Here is a 20,876-nt window from a genome sequence, read left to right on the forward strand (position 1 = left end):
GAGAGAATAAAGGAGTTAGAACTCCTTCCCTAAAACTACTTATTATTTTTTATTAAAAAATATTAAAATTAATAAATTTGATTTTAATAATAAACCTCTATATATATATATATATATATATATATAATAACTACTTTATCATATAATACATATTAAACTATATGTTATATCAAATATAATATATAACCTAGAGTTCCATATTGTATCCAATACAATACAAATTATTATTATTGTAATTGAAATTAATCTAAAAATTAACCACAATTTAAATACAAGAAAATATTTAACAAATTCAAAATTTATAAATATATACATTTTCGGACTTTCTAAGCCTGCACTTCAAATAAAGGTTTCTTAAATCCAGACTTCCAAAACTTGCACTTCAAATAGAGTTTTTTTAAACTTAAACTACCTAAACCTCTCGGCTTAATTTCTAGGTTTAACATTCCCAGACTTAACATTTCAAATCTACACGCCAAACGTCCCCTCCAAATAGGGATAGCTTTTGCTCAATAAAGCCTTTGTTGAATCACACTTTATGCTTATGGTGAGCTCTGGATAAATAGTAAGAAAGGAAATGTAAACTTTCATCACTCCAAATAAACACGAAAAGTTCATACACATTTGCTGTCTAATTCTTACACTTGTAAGTATTCGGGTAGTTTGGTCGTGCATCTCAACTAATCATACAACAAAACTAATTTGTTAAACATTATGAGAGCAACTTTGGCAATGCAAAACAGCCAAGAGAGAGCAATACTTGAAAATTATCTGAGAATATAACACAGCTGCATATATTTCAAACACAAAAAAGATCCCTCCAATAGACGAATGCATAAAATGTTGCAAAAAGAATTGCTTGAGATGGAGAACTGCCAACAAAGGGCCAAATTTTCAACTCAGAAGTTTTAGAGTCATGAATGGGAGGGAGAGACTTGAAGCTGACGCCAAATCAAACCGACTCGGCACTAATTGAGGAATAAAAAATCACCTCCAAACAAACTGGCAATGCAGAAGCTTCTAAACCAGCCATATCAAAGAGAATGATGAAGATTACAACTTGCCTTAGATATGAAGTACGAATCCTTCTTGGAGATCTCATAATTGAAATGGACGAAGAAAAGAGATCAAGGAATCTATAAAAACAAGCTAGGTAAATGAATCAAAAATGTCATTAAAGAACATTTTATCCTTAACTGAGGGCATTCTACCACATTAAAATCCCTTTTCCTGCCTAACTTGTCTAGAACAAAGGACGTGAAAGTAACAATGCAATGGTAGAAAGAGATAAGGAAACTCAACTGGAAGCCAGTTATTATCATATACTACGCAGCCTTTCAACATTCTGCATTCGTTTTGGCTTTGCCCTTCCGGTTCCAGATAGGTGTTGTTTCAATAAGCTTATGAGGTACAAGTCGGTTTTCACGCTTGGTAAGCTTGCGGAAATTGCTAACTTTAAGCTTTGCTATCTCTGCCTCTTCTTCAGGTGTTGTCTCCCTAAGAACAACAGTTAGTCGGCATTCTGGTCTAACTTTGATTCCACATTTTCCTTTAGCATGATATGATAATCTTTTCATAAAGAATCCCTTACCCACAAATGCTTCAGCTGTACAAGATAACAAGAGGTCAAATAAACAAAACCTTGTAATATAAACGATGGTTCATCTTTGATTGCTTCATTTACCAATAAGGAGCCGATCGGCATCCATTCCATGGTTGTGGGTTGCATTTGCTTTGGCTGAGTGGATAACCTTCACAATGTCACGACACAAGTTTTAACATCGTCAGTTAATCTTAGAAATACCAAAGGAAACGGGAGTACAATTTATAACATGGAAGAAACTCACGTTACCTTGCAAAGTCAATGTCTAATTTTTCAAAAACAAAATAGTCTCTAGCTCCAGAACCAATAACTGTACTTCCTATTGTCAAATGGCCAATTTTTGCAAGAAAAATAAATGAACTCCTCAACCTAGTCCAGCTCATGAAAAATGCATCCCCCCACTACATATCGAAATTGCCAATACCAGAAGCTAAACTGGTTGACTAGACTCAAGTATTTGTATGCTTATTTCTCAGCTCAAGTCTCCCCAAACAAGGAAATCAAAGAAATATTCGATCACAGCGATTGATAAACGAGATCTACATCAAGCACCATGTCACAAGGGTGTTAGCCCTGTGACACACCGCAAGATGGTGTTTCACCTGATAAACAGTTTTTGAAGCTCGCTTCACAGTTAATTGTAACTGCATTAGTGCATCTTCAACTCGCATGCCTCGAACTAAAGCAGCAACCAAGTTGACTTTTTTGGGACTCTGGTAGAAAAATTCAAATGAACTCCCCCGTTAATTCTTTTCAAATAAAAGATAAACCAAAATGAATCTCTATGCTTTTTCCATGGGAAGCCTCTTTCAGTTATAGAAAATGAGTTACAAAACTTGACCAAAAACGGGGAGGAAATTCCAATTAGAAAATGTCCAACCCAAAATTTACTGCCCAAAAAAAAAAGCTTTCAATAAACAACTAATGGTTGGCCCCAGAGAAAGGACAAGAGATTATATAGAATCCAAATAGCAAGTTGATATGGTATGCCTTAAAAATCATAAAAACTTCAGATTTAATTAAATTCTATAATTACAAAATCTAAAATTTCAATAACAAATTTCACTCAATAATGACTTTCACTGCTTTTACTCAAGTTTTTGCTGTGTAAGTGACAAGAATAAGTCTAAAGACTTCACCTGTTTGATTCCCTTTAATATAGCTTGGACTTTGGAAGGTTTACAGACTACTTTTTGGTCTTTTTGATCTCCATCTTTTCCGCTGCTTAAAGCCAAAGCAGAGGTCAGAGGAGATGAGACTGCTTCCTCAGATTTATCTGCTAATAACATCCTTGAGCTGGAAATTCCCTATAAAAGAAAGTAAAATACGACAGAGGCATTTTTCAGGAAATATAATGAATTCAAGTGATTTATAAAATAAAGACATATACTCTGAAGATTTTTTTTCCATAAAGAATTTTTCAAATAAAAATTAATTTCATAGAAATTCAGTAGATGTATGGTTGCCATGTGTACCATCTGTTGGAGACACCGAAAATCAGGTTGTACAATGCCTGCAGAGGATGGCTTCAAAAGTCTCTGTAAATAAGGCAATTCCCCTGCATAAGAAATTGGTGCAACTCAGGAACTTCAATTTTAAGATTCTGTCGTGGTTCTACTAATTCTAGTCAGATGCAAACCAGTTCTGTAATTACTAATTAATAGGATAAATATTTTGAGGGAGTCCTCTTAGAAAGCCAGAGTTACCAGGATAGCAACCAATCCAATAAAGAGGTAAGAGGAGTTATCAAATCTTTCATAATGATATAATATACCAACCATACGTTTTTTTATTCCGACTCCTGTCTAAATCATCAACTTCATCTTTAAAACTTCTTTATTGCATTCCAACCTTAACGGCCGTACAAGATCTCTCTTCTTTTTTCACTTTTCTTGTTTCTTTTTACTTTTTTTCTTTTGAGAGGAAATGATTTGTCTGACGGACAAAATAATTACAAAACAGGGAAAGAGTCCCAAGAGCACAAAAAGGGATTTACAAAAAAGACATCTACCCAAAAGTATCGATAGACATTGAGAAAGGATGTGAGCATTTACACCAGTAAAGAATCATAAAGATGACAGAATTTAAAGCATCAAAAGATTCTTCAGAGCCTTTGAGATTGTTGTAATTACTTTCAAGCACAGCTTCCAAAAAAAAATCTCCTGATTAAGTTCACCAAAGAGTAAGCTTCTCCTCTCTTAAAGGGTACCGCAAGAAGATGGACTTACTAAAATCAGTCAAATTTGAAGGGACTGCCAAGGACCAACTGAAGCTGCAAATCAGAAACCTAGGAATTTATCTAAATTATCTTATTCCTACCTCCATCACAAAGCTATGGATAACTACTTCAGACTGTTTTTGAGAGGCCATATTTAGCTTCAATAACCTTGCATTAGAGAGCATCATATTCTCCATGTATCTCCAAATCCATTTGGCAAGGGGTGCAATAATATTTCTTTCTAGATGTTATGAATACCGAGCCACCATAGGATATTGGTTTTTGACCCTTCTTCAATTGGATGAGGTGAGAGCCACCCATCATATGGGGCCTTCCCATAGAAAATTTCTCATGAGCTTTTCAATCTTCAGAGCGATTTTGGAGGTAGGGTTGGCTTCAAAAAGAGTTAGTCAGTTAGACTCCGCCTTTTGATATGAAGGCATGCTCCCAATTTCTGAGCTTACTATCAATGTTCTCAACAATCGGCTCTAGAAAGGTGAGTGAGCACGGTTTGCCACCAAGGGGAAGGCCAAGGTAGGAGTTAGGCCATGCACCAATTTTGCAGCCAACAAAAGAGGTAATATAGTCCATGGAGGAGATGTCCAAGTGAATGCCCAAAAATCATATTTGCTAAAATTGATGTTTGAACCAGAAGTTCTATATAGAAATAATTTCAGTCATATATGAAATTTAAATAAAATTAAATCAAATGAAATGAAAACAAGGCGAGAAAAAAATTAAAATCCGAAGAAGTTTGCAAGGCCACAAATTATTTAGTAAAAAGGGAATTGAGCCCTCAATTAAAGAAGCAAAAGAAGGGAATGTTGAAGAGGGGGACCACTAGGCAGTTATAAAGGACAATAGTGGTACAAGAGGAGGGCAGAGAAGAATATGGTGAAAAGCTGAGCAGGCTTTGGTGGAGAGAAGTGTCCGGCTCTCTCAAAGGTGCTGGGGAGTGTTTTTCTTTTCTTTTCTTCTTTTAGGTCATCAGCCGAAGAGTACTAGGGGGGGAGAGTGCTGGTGTATTTTGGGGAAGTATTTTCAGGGAGAGTTGTTATGAGCTTACGTGAGGCTTGAAGAAGTAAATAAATAAAGGGCATATCGATTGTTCTGTTCTTTATTACTCTATTCCTCTCTGTTTTCTGTCCTGTTGGTTGTCTTTCAGTGCAGGGTATCAAAGTGTCTTACAAGTGGTATCAGAGCCGCTTCATCCTGGGGCGAACGCGAGCTATGGCTAAAAAAAAAAATTAGATGAGAGAATGGAAAAAAACGAGAAGTCTCCGAAATGAAGGAAATGTTGTTGGGGCTTTGCAAGAATATAGAAAGACTTACAGAGGAGATGAGGGAGAGCAATGCTGCTCGGAAGGCGGAAGAGTCGGGGGCCTCTGATGGACGACGAATGAAAATGAAGGGGAAGATCAATGAGGCCGATTCAACACCCAACAATGGAGGAGGAGGAGCTGACAAAAGCAAGTACAAGAGGTTAGAAATACCTGTTTTCGCCGGAGAGAACCCAGAATCATAGGTGTACAGGGCCGAGCATTATTTTGAGATCCACTAGCTATCTGATCAGGAGAAGGTAAAGGTAGCCGTCATCAGTTTTGGGCCAGATGAAGTTGACTAGTTCCGATGGAGCCACAACCGAAGACCCATCAGTACTTGAGAGGAGCTGAAGAGGAGGATGTTCGAGTATTACAGACCTACCAGAGAAAGGAGTCTAGGCGCGAGATTGTTGAGGATAAGGCAAGAAGGATCGTATTCTGACTACGTGAAGAAATTTGTGACTTATTCGGCACCCTTACCCAATTTGGCCGAAGATGTTCTCAAGGATGCGTTCATAAATGGGCTGGAATTGACGTTGAGGGCCGAGATTATTAGTAGAAAACCGAATACATTGGAAGAATGTATGCACGAAGCCCAGCTGGTGAGCGACAGGAACATGGCCCTGAAGTTGGCTTTAGCCAATCTGAGGGTAGTTGGGCCAGGCAAAAAGGAAGCCCAAATGAAGGAAAGTTTGACGACTGAAAGGAAGAGTGGAAAAACCATTGAAGTGCAGATGACCAAACGAATTACATTACCTATGAAAAGCAACTTCATGAAGAAGGATCCACCGATGAAGCGCCTTTCTGATAGTGAGTTTCGGGAATGACTTGACAAGGGGCTCTGTTTTAGGTGTAATGAGAAGTATGGCCATGACCAAAAAGAAGAGATTGAAAAATTGGTGGAAGAGATGCTCAAGGCCGGAATCATTCGACCAAGTCACAACCCCTACTCCAGCCCTGTTCTGCTGGTGAAGAAGAAAGATGGCAGGTGGAGATTTTGTGTCGACTACCGGAAGCTGAACCAAGCGATTGTGGCTGACAAGTTTCCTATACCAGTCATTGAAGAGTTGCTAGATGAATTGCACGGGTCAACAGTTTATTCCAAACTTGATTTGAGGTCGGGTTACCACCAAAACAGAATGAACAAAGGGGACATTGAAAAGACGGCCTTTAGGACTCATGAAGGTCATTACGAGTTCCTAGTGATGCCTTTTGGTCTCATAAACGCCCCGGCCACCTTCCAATCATTGATGAACCAGGTTCTTCGACCATTCCTTCGTAAGTTTGTACTAGTTTTCTTTGACGATAACTTGGTGTACAGCCCGAACATATCGACACATGAGACACATTTGGGAGTAGTATTCAATGTCCTTCGCGATCATAGATTGTATGCAAATAAAAAAAAAATGCACATTTTGCCAAACCAGGGTCCAATACTTAGGCCACTGGATATCAGTCAAAGGGGTAGAAGTCGATGATGGGAAGATCAAGGTGATGAGAGAATGGCCACCGCCGCAAAATATATCTGAATTGAGGGGATTCCTAGGACTCACTGGGTATTATAGGAGATTTGTTCAGGGGTATGGAAGTATTGTAGCTCCCCTTACCAGGCTCCTTCCGAAGAACTCGTTCAAATGGGATGAAGAAGCCAATCAGGCATTCAAAAAGCTTAAGCAAGCCATGGTGACAGCCCCGGTTTTGGCCCCCCCAACTTCTCCAAGCGCTTTGTGATAGAAACCAATGCCTCAGGAACTGGGTTAGGTGTTGTGTTATCTCAAGAATCAAAGCCTATAGCCTACTTCAGTCAGAAACTATCAACGAGGGCTCAAGCCAAGTCCATTTATGAGAAGGAATTGATGGCAGTAGTCCTAGCAGTGCAAAAATGGAGGCATTACCTGTTGGGGAGTAAGTTCACAGTGATATCAAACCAAAAAGCCTTAAAATTCCTGATTGAACAACGAGAAGTGCCCTCAATTTCAACGTTGGCTGACAAAATTACTTGGATACGACTTTGAGATCTTATATCAACCAGGCCTGCAAAACAAGGCAGCTGATGCATTATCCAAGGTGCCGGCTCATGTGGAATTGTGTGTCTTATCAGCTCCAACCATAATAGACATAGAGGTAGTTTTGAAGGAGGTTGAGGAGGACGAGGAACTCCAAAAGATCATCACCATCTTGAAGGAAAATCCGGAGGGGAAATCGAAAAATAGATGGCAGCATGACAGGTTAACTTATAAAGACAGACTGGTGCTCTCCCAAAGGTCTAGTTTGATCCCTTCTCTGCTTCACACATTCCATGATTCAGTGCTAGGGGGGCATTCCAAGTTCTTGAGGACCTATAAAAGGATGAGTGGGAAACTATATTGGCAAGGAATGAAGACCGATGTGAAGAAATATGTGGAAGGATGCGAAATCTATCAAAGGAACAAATATGAAACTCTAACTCCTGCTGATTTACTACAACCCCTCCCCATTCCTTATCTGATTTTGGAAGATTGGAGCATGGATTTTGTGGAAGGTTTGCCGAAGGTAGAGGGCTATGATGCCATAATGGTGGTAGCAGACCGCTTAAGTAAGTATGCACACTTCATACCCCTCAAACACCCCTTCTCGGCCAAACAAGTAGCTGACATATTTGTCCAAGAAGTGGTTCGACACCATGGAGTTCCCTTATCAATCTTAACCGATAGAGATAAGATATTTTTGAGTAACTTTTGGAAGGAGATGTTCACGACCATGGAGACTCAATTGAAGAGGAGTACTTCGTTCCATCCACAAACAGACAAGCAAACTGAAAGGGTGAATCGCTGCCTCGAGACTTATCTTCGTTGTTTTTGTAATGAGCAACCGAAGAAATGGAACAAGTGGATAGCGTGGGCTGAACTATGGTACAACACGACCTTCCACGTCTCTATCAAGACAACCCCGTACCAAGCAATCTATGGAAAGCCTCCTCCACCCTTAGTCACATATGGAGATAGAAAGACCTTCAACAATGCGATGGAACAATAGCTACAAGAACGAGATCTAGCTCTCAATGCACTGAAGGAAAACTTGGCCATTGCTCAAAACTGGATGAAGAAACAGGCAGACAAACATAAAAGAGAGTCGATTTTTGAAGTGGGAGAAGAAGTATATCTGAAATTACGACCATATAGGCAGAAATCCTTAGCAACGAAGAGGAGTGAGAAACTGGCACCATGGTTCTATGATCCTTATCGAGTAGTCGAGCGAGTGGGGGAAGTTGCATACAAATTAGCCCTGCCGGCTGAGGTTGCAGTACATAACGTGTTCCATATATCGCAATTGAAAAAGAAATTGGGACAAGGCCATCAAGTACAACAACATCCGCCTATCTTAACCGAGGAATTTGAGCTACAAACGACCCCGGAGACAGGACTGGGAGTAAGATGGAATGGAGATTTAGCTACCAATGAATGGCTGGTCAAATTGAGGGGAATGTCGGAAAATGAAGCTACTTGGGAAGACGTACGAGCCATGAACCAACAATTCCCTCGTTTCAACCTTGAGGACAAGGTTCTTTTCGAGAAGGGGGGTATTGTAAGGCCACAAATTATTTATACCAATAAACGAAGGGGTAAAAAGGGAATTGAGCCCTCAATTAAAGAAGTAGAAGAAGGGAATGTTGAAGAGGGGGACCACTAGGCAGTTATAAAGGACAATAGTGGTACAGGAGGAGGGCAGAGAAGAATGTGGTGAAAAGCTGAGCAGGCTTTGGTGGAGAGAAGTGTCTGGCTCTCTCAAAGGTGCTGAGGAGTGTTTTTCTTTTCTTTTTTTCTTTTAGGTCATCAGCCGAAGAGTGCTAGGGGGGGAGAGTGCTGGTGTATTTTGGGGAAGTATTTTCAAGGAGAGTTGTTATGAGCTTACATGAGGCTTGAAGAAGAAGTAAATAAATAAAGGGCATATCGATCGTTCTGTTCTTTATTACTCTATTCCTCTCTGTTTTCTGTCCTGTTGGTTGTCTTTCAGTGCAAGGAATCAAGGAGTCTTACAAAGTTACATTGAACTTCTTCAATGAGACAAAAGAGAGGCAAAGCTATGAGAATTCAATTTACAATTACAGCAAAATAAAGGCAAGAAAAGAACATTGTCAAAAAAGTCCATAGGCCCTTTCCTTGGTTCCAAAAATCCTTTTATTTCTTTCTAACCACACTAACTACAGAAAAGTACAAGAAAAAATAACAAAATAAATTCTCCCGTAGGATCTCCTTCTTGTCTTTGAAAGGATGGCCCGAGAGAAGGTGATTTTGAAGAATGAAGGATCATTTAGGAGGACCACCCACCAGCTGAGTGTCACCAACATATCCTTCCAAAATCTGTGGGCAAAAGGGCAAGTTATGAAAATGTGGCCCTATGATTCCAAATCATGTTTTCAAAGGATGCATCGATTTGGAGAAAGATTCATGTGTAAAGAAGATGCTTCGAAAGCTTATCATAATTGTTTATTGCCCTATGAGACAGCTCCTAAAGAAAGAATTCTATTTTTTTTAGGTAAGCATTATGCACAATGGCCTTCATATTCAATGAAAAAGTCAAGCTTTCCTTGAGATAAAATGAAAGAAATTACACCAAATAGCTTTAGTGAATAGACAAGAATCGCCCGTTGAGGAACAATCGAAACCTTGCAGCAATGATTTCATGGAAAAAAAAATCCCATATTTTTTAAGAGGACACACCCACATGTCATCCTGACTGGCTAATCAGACTTTGGATAATAAAACGCTCAACTCAACCCATTCAGAAACTTCTTCGTAACTCAAATTTCTTCTGAAATCTAGGTCGCAGAAAGCCAAATCATCCCTCCACAAATCTTTGGCAGAAGCCATCTTTCTGTTGGAGATGGAAAAGAGCAAGGGGAAGCTATTTGGATAATACAACATCATGGATTAAGGACTGTTGCTTGTTTAATAATGTTCTTCCGTAGGCCTCGACTATTGTGGAGAGAAGCAGTAGGTGCTAATTTAAAGCCTAGTCATTCTCCATAGAGCCTTTCGTTACTTTGATACCACCATATCCACCTGGCTAAAACTATAATAGCTTGATTTTTGTCTTTGATACTAAGGAAATCCAAACCACCCTTTTCAATAGGAAGGATTTTGTCTCATTTGACGATGATCAAGACATAACCATCAGCGTTGCCTTCCAACAAGAAACTGCAAAAAGTCCATCAATCTCACGAACAACCTTTGAACAAACAACCTTCTAACAATCTTACGTACAACCTTGCTCGGCATTTCAAAATGGGAGATATAATTTTCATCGAAGAAATGGGAGATATAAATTATTAAGTGGGGAGACGATTTTTTTTTTTAAAGAGAAACAAATACTTTCATTGAGAAAAAATGAAAGAATGCACGGGCATATCCTCCTTTGATGACTCCCAGTAGAGAGAGCCTCAATTTGCCGATGTGGATTGAAAGGAAGTTGGGGATAGACATAGATCCTTTCGCCTATCCGAAGTGTTGGAAATAAATGAAAAATCAAAGCCCACAAAAGCCCTAAAGAGATTCCAATTAGGTAAATATTGTGTGCACAATGGTTACCAAAAGTCTTCAAAATCAAAACCCAAAGAGAACCATGAAAACTCACCAAGGACCAAACATCAAAATGGTCCCTCACCACACCTCTAAAAACTCTGTTATTTCTCTCCCCCCAAGGATCCCATAATAGAGCACACACCCCCTCAAACCATAAAAAATACCATTCTCCCTAAAGATGGATGGAGAAGGAACTCACAGATTGAGTCTCTAATATTATCTAAACCAAACTCCTAGGAAAATCAATTCTACATAGACACTGCAAACTCACAACTCTAAAGCATGTGATCCAGGTCTCCCTCTGCATTAAAAAAAAAATACAATAGAAAGGACCCACTAAAGGAGGCATCTTCTTCAAAAGCTTTGTTCTCCAATTCAGACTGAAACCTTTAGCTTATAAGATGGCTCTAGAGAGATGTGAAAGGATATTTAAGTCAATCGGAAGGAAACTGGGTGGGTTACCCTCGGCCTTTATTTCAAGGCCCTTCAGATGTGCTCAAAGGGGTTTCATAGAAATGCATATGAGACCTCTGCAACATCCAGCAATGGAGGAGATGATGTTATTAAACCAAAGGTCAGGGGGAAGATCGCATGCTTCATGTGTCCTATCACCTATGATGTAGGCATGATTCCCATTACTAGCTTCATCCTCATGCACAGTGATGGGGAAAGTTTTGTGGCCAATGGCCAAGGACCTTGTGTATGTTTGGACCATAATGAACGGGCATGAGAGGGTGGTCAAAGGCAGGGGAGGAGAGAGAGAGAGGGGCAATCGAGCAAGGCCACCTGCTATGAGTTGGGGGGAGGGGGGAAAGAGCATTGAGAGGAAGGTTTTCGCAATGTCTGAATCACTAAAGGGTTGCTTGGAAGTTGTTCCTGCTTTGTTTTCTCAACCACTTTCAACTTTTAAGAACAACTTTGAAGTAGATTGAAAGGGTTAAGGTTATTCCATATTCCATCAAATCAATATCCATACTTCAATGATTTTGAAAGGTCTAACAACTTAAATTATTCTGAAAAGGGTCCAAGCCAACCACTACTCATATTCAAGAACAAAAAAAAAAACAGTTGGTTCCAAAAAGCATCAAGTTGTGTCTCAAAATAATTCCAAATAGCCTCTAGGATTTAAGTTCAAAGTTTGGTTGAACGAAATTTAAAAAAAATTAAGAATTAAATTGACTTAGTAGTTAGTACAAGAGTAAAAAGTATGACACAAACTAATCCAAGCATGCACCGTATATAAAAACCACAAACACTAGTAAATGTAAAAAGATTAAAATATATATACACACACACATATATATATCACACATACACCTAAAACATATTTCAAAAGTAAAACCCAATTCATACATTCGATCAAAAGAAAGCTTAGATGAAAACTAGAGCTTGAATGGGCTAGAGGAAGGTCTTGTGTGATTCATACATTCAATCGAAAGAAAATACAACTCACCATATGAAAGAGAGGATTGCAAACGATAACTAGAGTTGGCAGCTAAACTGTAACTCGATTCCACTCTCTTTTGCACATGACCAAGCATGGATCGTATATATCTCTGCCAACCAACCATGATCACGAAATTGCTAGCTCGAATGAAAATTCACCAGAGAAATGAAATCCTGAAAACCAAAAGAAAAGAAACGTGATCTTTAAATATTGAAGATAGTTAATAACCTAAAAGATGACATATAATTCAACATAAGAAACTATAGATGAGAGAACATCATCTCTTCACTTCCTATTCCAACAAAATCAACACTTTCATCTCTTATCACATTATTCATCAAATTATTGATATAACATGTAGGTGCAACCTCTCAGTTTAAGACTCTGCCAAATTTAAAAACTCAACGGGCATAAGAAAATTATTCTAGCACACAATCTAAACTACAGAAGCTCACTCCACATTGCAACCAAAAATATGCCAGCCTAATTCCTAAAATTTACCCTCTGCTTGAAACCTTGAGTTTGGAAATGTTTCAAATCAGAAAGAATTAGAGGGAGGTTGAGGCGGGGTCGGCAACGAGTGAGGGTGGCCGAGGGGCCGGCGGCGGCGAAAACGGAGAGGTCGACGGCGGGGGGCGGCGTACACGGTGAGGTTGAGGGAGGGAGATCAGCCGAGAGAGGGAGAGAATTCGACGGGAGGAGCGACCCCAGAGACTGTATACATTAGGTTTATTTTTTCAAAACAAAAGAAAAAGTAATAATAAAATTTTTAATTAAAATATCATTTGGTCAGTACTTTGATTTTCATTCCATTTTCCGTTCATAACTTTTCAATGGTGTAAATTTAGTCCGCTAAATTATATATAAAAAAAATACCTTTAAACTTTACATTTTATTTCCAAATCATTTTAAATTTTCAAAATTTTTAACAATACCTTTGAATTTGTAATTAAAAAAAAAAAAAAACAAAACAAATACATTTATTATTAGCTTCGTGGTTAATATTTTATATCCAAAATACTTCTGAACAAAAAAATATTTTTTTTATTATTATAGTATAAAGGTATTTTTCTGTTAATTACAATAACATAAGGGACTTTTTTTAATATAAAAATATATATATTTAAAAATATTTAAATTTTATAATAAAAAGTTCCAAAACATTCCTAAACTTTTTGCTATAAAATATGATTTTTCTATTTATAAAAATTTCCATAATATTCATTAATAAAGGAATTTTTAACTTTTTCTTTAACCTTTTTTTAACTATGGGTATTATTCAAAATTTTGAAATTAAACAAAATACAAAATTATATCATTATTTTCTATAATTTAGTGAAATTTAGTTATTGTACTTTTAACCAATTTAAGCGTAATCCTTGTACTCTCACGATGGTAAAGTGCAATAAAAATATGGGACCCACCTCATTATAACCTAGGATAAAATTATTGTGACATTTTAAAATTTATAGAATCAAGTCTTCGATATCGATGGTAACATCATTTTTTACGAAAATCTACAATTTATCGTTGACATTGTTGATTTTTTATTGGCAATATATCATTTTATTGATATATCTCTAGCTCAACAAAATCATGTATATATTGGTGAATTAGCGTGGAAATATCACTCATAATATCTCTAAAATATTGTCAGTATGTTGTATTGTTTTCTTTATCGTTTTTTTCTATCTTTTTCAATATTTTAGCTTTTTCAAACTGCTAATTTTTTCAGTTTCCAGCTTTATCTTCAATATAAAAATTTTATTTCCAAAGTAATTGAATTTGAAAAAAAAAAAAAAAAAAAACAACATAACTTACCTTTATTTTAAGTTCATTTAAACTTTTTTCATTCAATTTTCAAATCATTTCACCTCAAAAATTAAATTTATGAGTTTTATTATTTTTACCATCCTAAACTTTCATTTCCTAGAAACAAGTTTTGAAAGAAAAATAATAATAAGAAGAACCTACATCTATTTTTAACCTCATTCGAATTTTTTCCATTGCATTTTCACATCATTTCACCTCTCAAAATTGAATTGATGTGTGTTTTGTTTTTTTTACTATCTAAAATTTTAATTTTCAATAAATAAAATTTGAGAAAAATAACATATTTATTTTAACCTTGCGCAAACTTTTCCATTGGATTTTTAGATCATTTCATTTCAAACTTGAATTGGTGTGAATTTTGTATTTTATTACGATCCAAAATCCTCATTTTCAAACAAAAGAATTTTTAAAAATAAATTAAAAACTAATAATTTTTCCTATAAACACATCTACCAAATCACTTCTTCCACATCATTCTCAAATTTCAAGTTCTTTAATGTTCATCTCATTTTCTCTCGAGCTCTATCTACTTGTAAAATTCTCTTTTTCTCCTTTATTTTTCATCATGTTATGCTACATTTAATGTTATATTTTTTATACCCCTTTGATGGTTAATGTTATGATTTTTATACCCTTATTATCTTATGTTATCTTATATAAATTAAATGTTATGATTTTTGTATTCTTGTTATTTATGTTATATAAGTTTACGATTATGTACCTTTCATATCTATATTATTTTACGTTGATTATATTGTGTTTAATATTATGGTTTTTGTATGCATATTATATTAGGTTTCATGTTATGTTATTTGTATTCATGTTTAATATTATGATTTTTGTATCTCTATATCCTCAATTAGATGAAATATGATTTGATCAAAGGTATTCTCCTATTAGTACTATTGAAGTTGATATTGATACTTTGATACTCATGCATGACATACTTCCTATTATGTAAGAAATTTTGAACATAATATGATTTGAGAGTAATATTGTCACTATCAAATAAATTATGCTATGTTGGACCAGTACTTTCTAAGTTATAATACTATTAAATTTCTTGTTTGATCTTCTATTTGTATGACCTAAACTTTATCTTGAAAATAAAAATTTTAGATGGTAAAAGAAATTAAATTCACGTCCATTCAAGTTTGAGATGAAATGATGTAAAAATTCAATAGAAAAAATTTATTTTGTTTCTTAGAAGTTTTGGATATTAAAAGAAGCAAAACTCACAAGCTTCATGTGAAACGATGTAAAAAATCAGTGAAAAAATTGAATGGGATTAAAAATAAATAAATATTAAATGAAGTTAAATATAAATATCGATACTTTTTGTGGGTTTTTTTTTTTCAAATTTAATTTATTTCTAAAAAAATTTTTGAATGGAAGATAAAACTGAAAATTCTGGAAAAGCTAAATATTAAAAATAAGCAGTGAGATTTTAGATATAACTTTAAAATTTGTATCAAATTATTCCCTAAATTTAATCTTCAACTTTCAAATTTGTATAAAAATGCTCACTAAAACTTTATAAGTTAATGAACTTAAAAAATGTCTAAAAGAATTTTAAATGTCAAAAAAGTTATAAACTAACTAGACACGTGACCAAAAGTATAATGTCCTATTTAATGTCCAATAAATTCTTCCATTTTCCTTCTATTATAAAAGAAAATGTTAGAGATCTATTTCACACAAAACTTATAATAGACGAAAAATTTAGGAAATAGACTTAGAATTAACCCTAACACATTTTCAGTTTGTTAGGAATGTGAACAAAATCTCACATTAGTTAGGAAAGAGAATGATCATAAATATATAAGGACAATGATCTTCATTGGTATAAGACCTTTTGGGTGGTTCCAAAAGCAAAATCACAAGGGTTTATACCCAAAGTAGATAATATGTGGAGATATGGAGAGGTCCGTTGGCATTGTCCTTTTCAATGCTTGCTCTCAAATGATGAACTATAATACAATAAAATCATAAGGATAATCCAAACTTGGGATTCAAAATATAGAAGCAAAAAGGAAAAGAGAGGTCGAAATGAGACTGTTTGAGCATGCTAATGCCATTTATGTCTTTCAAGTTTTGGTTATGCTGTAATATTTATACAATCATGAGCCAAAATTGTATGATTGCACTTCAGAATCCTCTATGCTAACTGACCAGCACAGATTGACTCTGATTCTAGCTAATAGGAAAATCATGTTCTGTTTTCTTCAGCACGCTTAATTTGTAGAGCAGCTCTTACCACATTTCCTCTTGTAATAATTCCAACCTTCATTAAAGATTTCATAATTTTACGCTACGAAATAACCATCAAATCCAAAATAGAAGAGTCGAATAGATTCTCTCTTACCAGCTTTCCATCGGCATCGACCACGGGAAGTCGGCGATACTTCGTCTGAAGCAATAATCTGCATTTGATAAATAGAAAGGAACACGCTTAAAAATTCAGGCACAAGGACAAAAGAATGATATGATACGGAAACAGTGGAGAAAAGTGTTTTTGAACCTAGCAACATCCTCGAGATCAGTAATTTCTCGAACAACAAGAGGTGCTGTTGTCATCAAATCGCCGACCACCTTTCCATTAGTTTTACTTAGAAGCCTTTGTACCTCATTAAATGTCTACAAGGATGATTTAGGATTAGAGACATCATTTGGGCAGAATATTTCCACAAAAACTAGTAAGTGGTAGGCAATTGAAATATGGGCGCGTTTAACATCCCAAATGAATGTAATTTCTTCTTATAAAGTTGAGTTTTCTACTTCATTTAATACTCAGGATGAAATTATTGCACAAATAAAGTCATCAGGAACATGGATGGCAAAAGGTGTGAAACAAACCAACTAGAAATAAACGCAAAAATGATATAAAAGAAAAGGAAAAGAAGGAGGTCAATGCGTACTTTCCAGGAGCTGTCAACTTCAGGAAACATGCTTGTATCTGTCCTTCCACCACCTAATTAGAACACTGAAAATTCATCACTCTAAAATAGTTGAACCTATACAAGTGCAGTCAGACCAATTTCCTCAGATTCCAAAACCAAAATTCTGCAATATCCACATCTATAAAACCATTTGTAATATAGAAAAGGAAATTAGTCTTTTCTTGGAACCAAAGTAACTTAATTGTGTTAAACTATCATTTCAGTCCTTGTATTTGGGTTTCGTTCTAATTTAATCCCTATACTTTTAAATGCCAAATTTAGTTCTTGTACTACTACTATCAATAAATCTTAACAATATTTCCGGGATTTCTTTTCTTGTATGAAAATCAAGAAAATTATTATTATTATTTAACCAATCTCAATAAAAACTAACTATGAATGAGAATTACTTAATTTTAGATTTATTAAAAGTAAGTGGGCCAATTTTAAGTTTAAGATTAATTGAAAGTGTAGGACCTAAAATGGAACGGAATCCAAATAATAAAAACAAAAATGATATTTTGACCTTTATTCTTTCTTCTCAAATTTCACAATAACAATCAAAGACTTAGCCAAATTCTTCACCCTCTTTACCAACCAAATATTCTCACATTAAGGTGATGACTAACATAATTCACGAGTGATACAACTATGTATCTTTCACATAAAGAAAAAATTGGGGAAAATTCTAGACATGCAAAAAAAGTCGGTGCTAATCTTTGAAAAAAGTAAAGGAAAAGAAGAATCAAGCACAGAAACTTGAGTTGTATAAATATAAAATCTAGAAAAGCAAAATTCACTTCTTTCCTGAAAAACAATCACAGTTAAAGATGCAACAAACACCAAAGATAAGACAAATGAGCAATCTTTCCCAAACGGGATAAACGATGGTAGTGGCAAGGAGTGGGAATTAGACAACTTGCTGACAGGAATAACAAGAAATTTCAAATATACCTGAGATGGAATCTAGTGCTAACAAGTCATAGTCAGAAACTACGCCAACCTGAATTAAGAAGTAATTTCTATTATGAGCATCGATGATTAAATATCCAACGTTAGGCCATTTAAATCAATCGTACACTTCATCGATAATACAGATAAAGGTGTATGAGAGCAGGAAAAAAAATCACATGAGCTTCAATTCACACGAATTATAAGCACTAAAGGTTGCATTCATCCTGATCAGGAACTGGAAAAAATGGCAAGGAATTGACTTGTATAGCAATAAGCAACATGTGCCATCTTTTTTGACTTTCAAGTTCAATAAGACATTCAAAACAAATCATGGGGTAAACAAACATATGTTTTCCCAATTTAATTCTGGTTTGGGAACGGACCGAAAAATTAGATTCTCTCATGATCATACAAGTCATAGAGTGAAAAGTGAAAACTTGACGATTCAAGTAAACAATTTGATGCAAAATCCTGGACAGAACTCAACAATTCAGAGGTAACATTTCGTGGGGCAATATGCGGATATTAGATAACCAGAAACACTTGCAAACAGGCCAACAAGATAAGAAAATAACTATAGAGGAGAAATCTCTCTAATAAACATGGGAAATGAAATGATACCAATTTCCAATTGTCATCAATTACTGGAAATCCTGTGATCCTTTTCTCCACCAGAATTTCTAAGGCTGTATGAGCATAAACAGACACAATAAGCCACATTTTGCCAATAAGTTGGAGGAAATTTTCCAAAAATATCAACTACCTTCATCAACACTGGTTGTGGGCTTTACAACATGCAACTCCTCTTTCCTAGTCATAAAGTCACCAACTGTATAAACACCACTTCTTGACTGCATATCAAAATATTAAAGAAAGAATAAATTTCTAATACCCTGCAAAAATTACAAATGAGAAGAAGCCAGAGAAGTATAGTTATTCAGTAGAAAAATGAATGATCATAAGTATAAATTTCAAGTACAACCCTGACTTCTCGAAATCAAATAAAGAGGAACATAAAAAAATCAGCAGCAATTAATGATTTATGTTAGAATGTTTTGAATCTATTATTTGGCGCTTTGAATGACCAAGTATGAAAGCTGGGCACCTGACCAGTGCCCCATGGACGCATGAAAATTTTTAACACACTGTTAGTAAGTTACATTTTAAAAAAATTTCCATCTCTGCCGGTTCGTGAACCAAGTAAATCTGTTGTGTCGATTCTTTATTCTTTTACGTTTTCCTACATTTTTATTTGTCAATTTCGTAACAATCAGAATGAAACATCAAAATTTACTAAGCTCCATACCTCAAAAGCATTATGTAAATTCGTTAAGTTTTTTTTAACAAAGCACCAACTCAATCAAAATTAAAGTTTCTCCAAGTCGCATCAAATTAAAATTACCAGAAAATTCAAATCGAGAAAGTATATTCATCTCAATCACAAAGAAACATTCGAGACGAACTAACCAACAACTCGAATTCAACATTACTCACACATAAAACACGAAAAACAGGAATAATGATGATGATGATAATAAACAGAACAACACACCGGCACGGAATTGGCCATCAAGGTACCATTAGCAGCAAGAGAAGTAGATCTTCGAAGCTCCGGAAAGCTCTGAGCGACCGATGCATGAAGAATCGGCGATGGAGGTCTCCGGTAAGAACCAAATAACAACTCCTGAACCGAAAAACTCTTCGCCCTGAATTGAGCCAACGATAAAGAACTCAAACTACAACCAATCGACTCCATGCAAGAACCTTGACGAAACAAATCAAGACCCTTCCACACTCGCCAAGGTTCGTGAAGCTCGAGCAAGGAGACTGGGATTTTGCAGTAGAAGATAATGAACAGTGACTGTGACTAAAACCCCGCTAATTCTTACCCGGCTGTTATTGGAAGATACTTAAACTAACCGTCACCGTATCGGTTGTCACTGTTTTAGGTCCACGTGTTGTAATCAGGCGTGGCCAAGATGTATATCAGACGGTGCTGGCAGTTATGAGAATTACGGGTGACGAGAGTTACGTTGACGTGGCACTATGTGTGGACTGTCATTTTTGCTAATTGTCCACGTCGTCATATTATTGGTGGAAATATCAACTTTCAAGTTGTAGCTTAAGAATTTGGTCTCTTTTGAGAAAAAATATCTCAACTCTCTTGGATGCCACACATTGAACCTAATACCCACCATTCTTTCATTTTGATTTATTTGTTTTTTTTCCCATACATATCTTAACCGTCAATTAGAAGAATAACTATATTTAAATAATTAAATGTAGGTATTATGTGTATATATTAGTTTGGATCCATTTGAAAAAAAAAGCATTTTAAAAAAAATTCATATTTATTTAAAAATCGGATTAAAATACTTTGAAAAACTATTTTAAGTGATTATCGAACACTCTAATTTCTTCTAAAATGATTTATTTTTTAAATTATACATTTGAAAATGTAATTCAAACACACTCTAAGTTCATTCGATGATTTTTTTTCGATTTTTTCCACAAACTATTAGGCATGTTGGTTTGATATTATAAAAAAAAAATTGGTTTGCTTTTTTCGATTTTAATAACGGTCGGAAACCAAATCGAACCTAGCCTTATGTACATTCCTTTGATGATCTTTTTTTTCCATTCTGCTATGTTGCTTAAATATATGAAAATTTCGAATTTTTTTTTATAGATGGTTTAGTGTGATTAGTCCAATTGTTTTGATGTTTGAAAGATTAGTTACTAAGTTAGGTTGCTGAAATTAAAAAAAAAAAAGGAAAAACAAATCGAAAAACGAACCAATAACGAACCGAACTGATAAAAAACCAAAACTATTGGTTTTGCCCTTTTTATTAGAGATTTAATCTGGTTCATTTTTAATAAAACTAATTAATTTGATTTGATTATCTATTGGACTCAAAATCAAACTGACTATCACCTTTTATATACAAAAAATCTATAGCACACAGATTGTCAAATCCTAAAAGTAACCGTATGAGGAA

At 35.3% G+C, this 20,876-nt stretch overlaps 2 protein-coding genes across 3 annotated transcripts; both read right to left on the reverse strand.

Annotated features, from left to right (window-relative positions):
• Positions 1-767: 767 nt before the first annotated feature.
• Positions 768-13,003, reverse strand: LOC120083216 (uncharacterized). 2 transcript variants are annotated; one of them, XM_039038874.2, is made up of 7 exons: positions 12,653-13,003; positions 12,158-12,324; positions 3,079-3,161; positions 2,743-2,910; positions 2,206-2,316; positions 1,685-1,751; positions 768-1,606 (listed from the first exon to the last, which is right to left on the reverse strand). In XM_039038874.2, the coding sequence occupies exons 2-7, from the start codon at positions 12,273-12,275 to the stop codon at positions 1,338-1,340; spliced, it is 816 nt and encodes a 271-aa protein (XP_038894802.1). In that variant the 5' UTR covers positions 12,276-12,324; positions 12,653-13,003; the 3' UTR covers positions 768-1,337. The 2 variants fall into 2 exon arrangements, with proteins under 2 accessions (XP_038894802.1, XP_038894803.1); XM_039038875.2 differs by having other exon boundaries at positions 12,667-12,899.
• Positions 13,004-16,034: 3,031 nt separating this feature from the next.
• On the reverse strand, positions 16,035-20,070 carry LEJ2 (Cystathionine beta-synthase (CBS) family protein). The gene is made up of 8 exons (XM_039039727.2): positions 19,430-20,070; positions 18,641-18,728; positions 18,499-18,563; positions 17,878-17,926; positions 16,903-16,955; positions 16,506-16,621; positions 16,350-16,407; positions 16,035-16,268 (listed from the first exon to the last, which is right to left on the reverse strand). The coding sequence occupies exons 1-8, from the start codon at positions 19,631-19,633 to the stop codon at positions 16,194-16,196; spliced, it is 708 nt and encodes a 235-aa protein (XP_038895655.1). The 5' UTR covers positions 19,634-20,070; the 3' UTR covers positions 16,035-16,193.
• Between the last annotated feature and the right edge of the window lie 806 nt (positions 20,071-20,876).

The sequence above is a fragment of the Benincasa hispida genome, chromosome 8, assembly GCF_027475165.1.
Source record: "Benincasa hispida cultivar pf3 chromosome 8, pf3_genome.v1.1, whole genome shotgun sequence".
NCBI classification, from domain to species: Eukaryota; Viridiplantae; Streptophyta; class Magnoliopsida; order Cucurbitales; family Cucurbitaceae; genus Benincasa; species Benincasa hispida.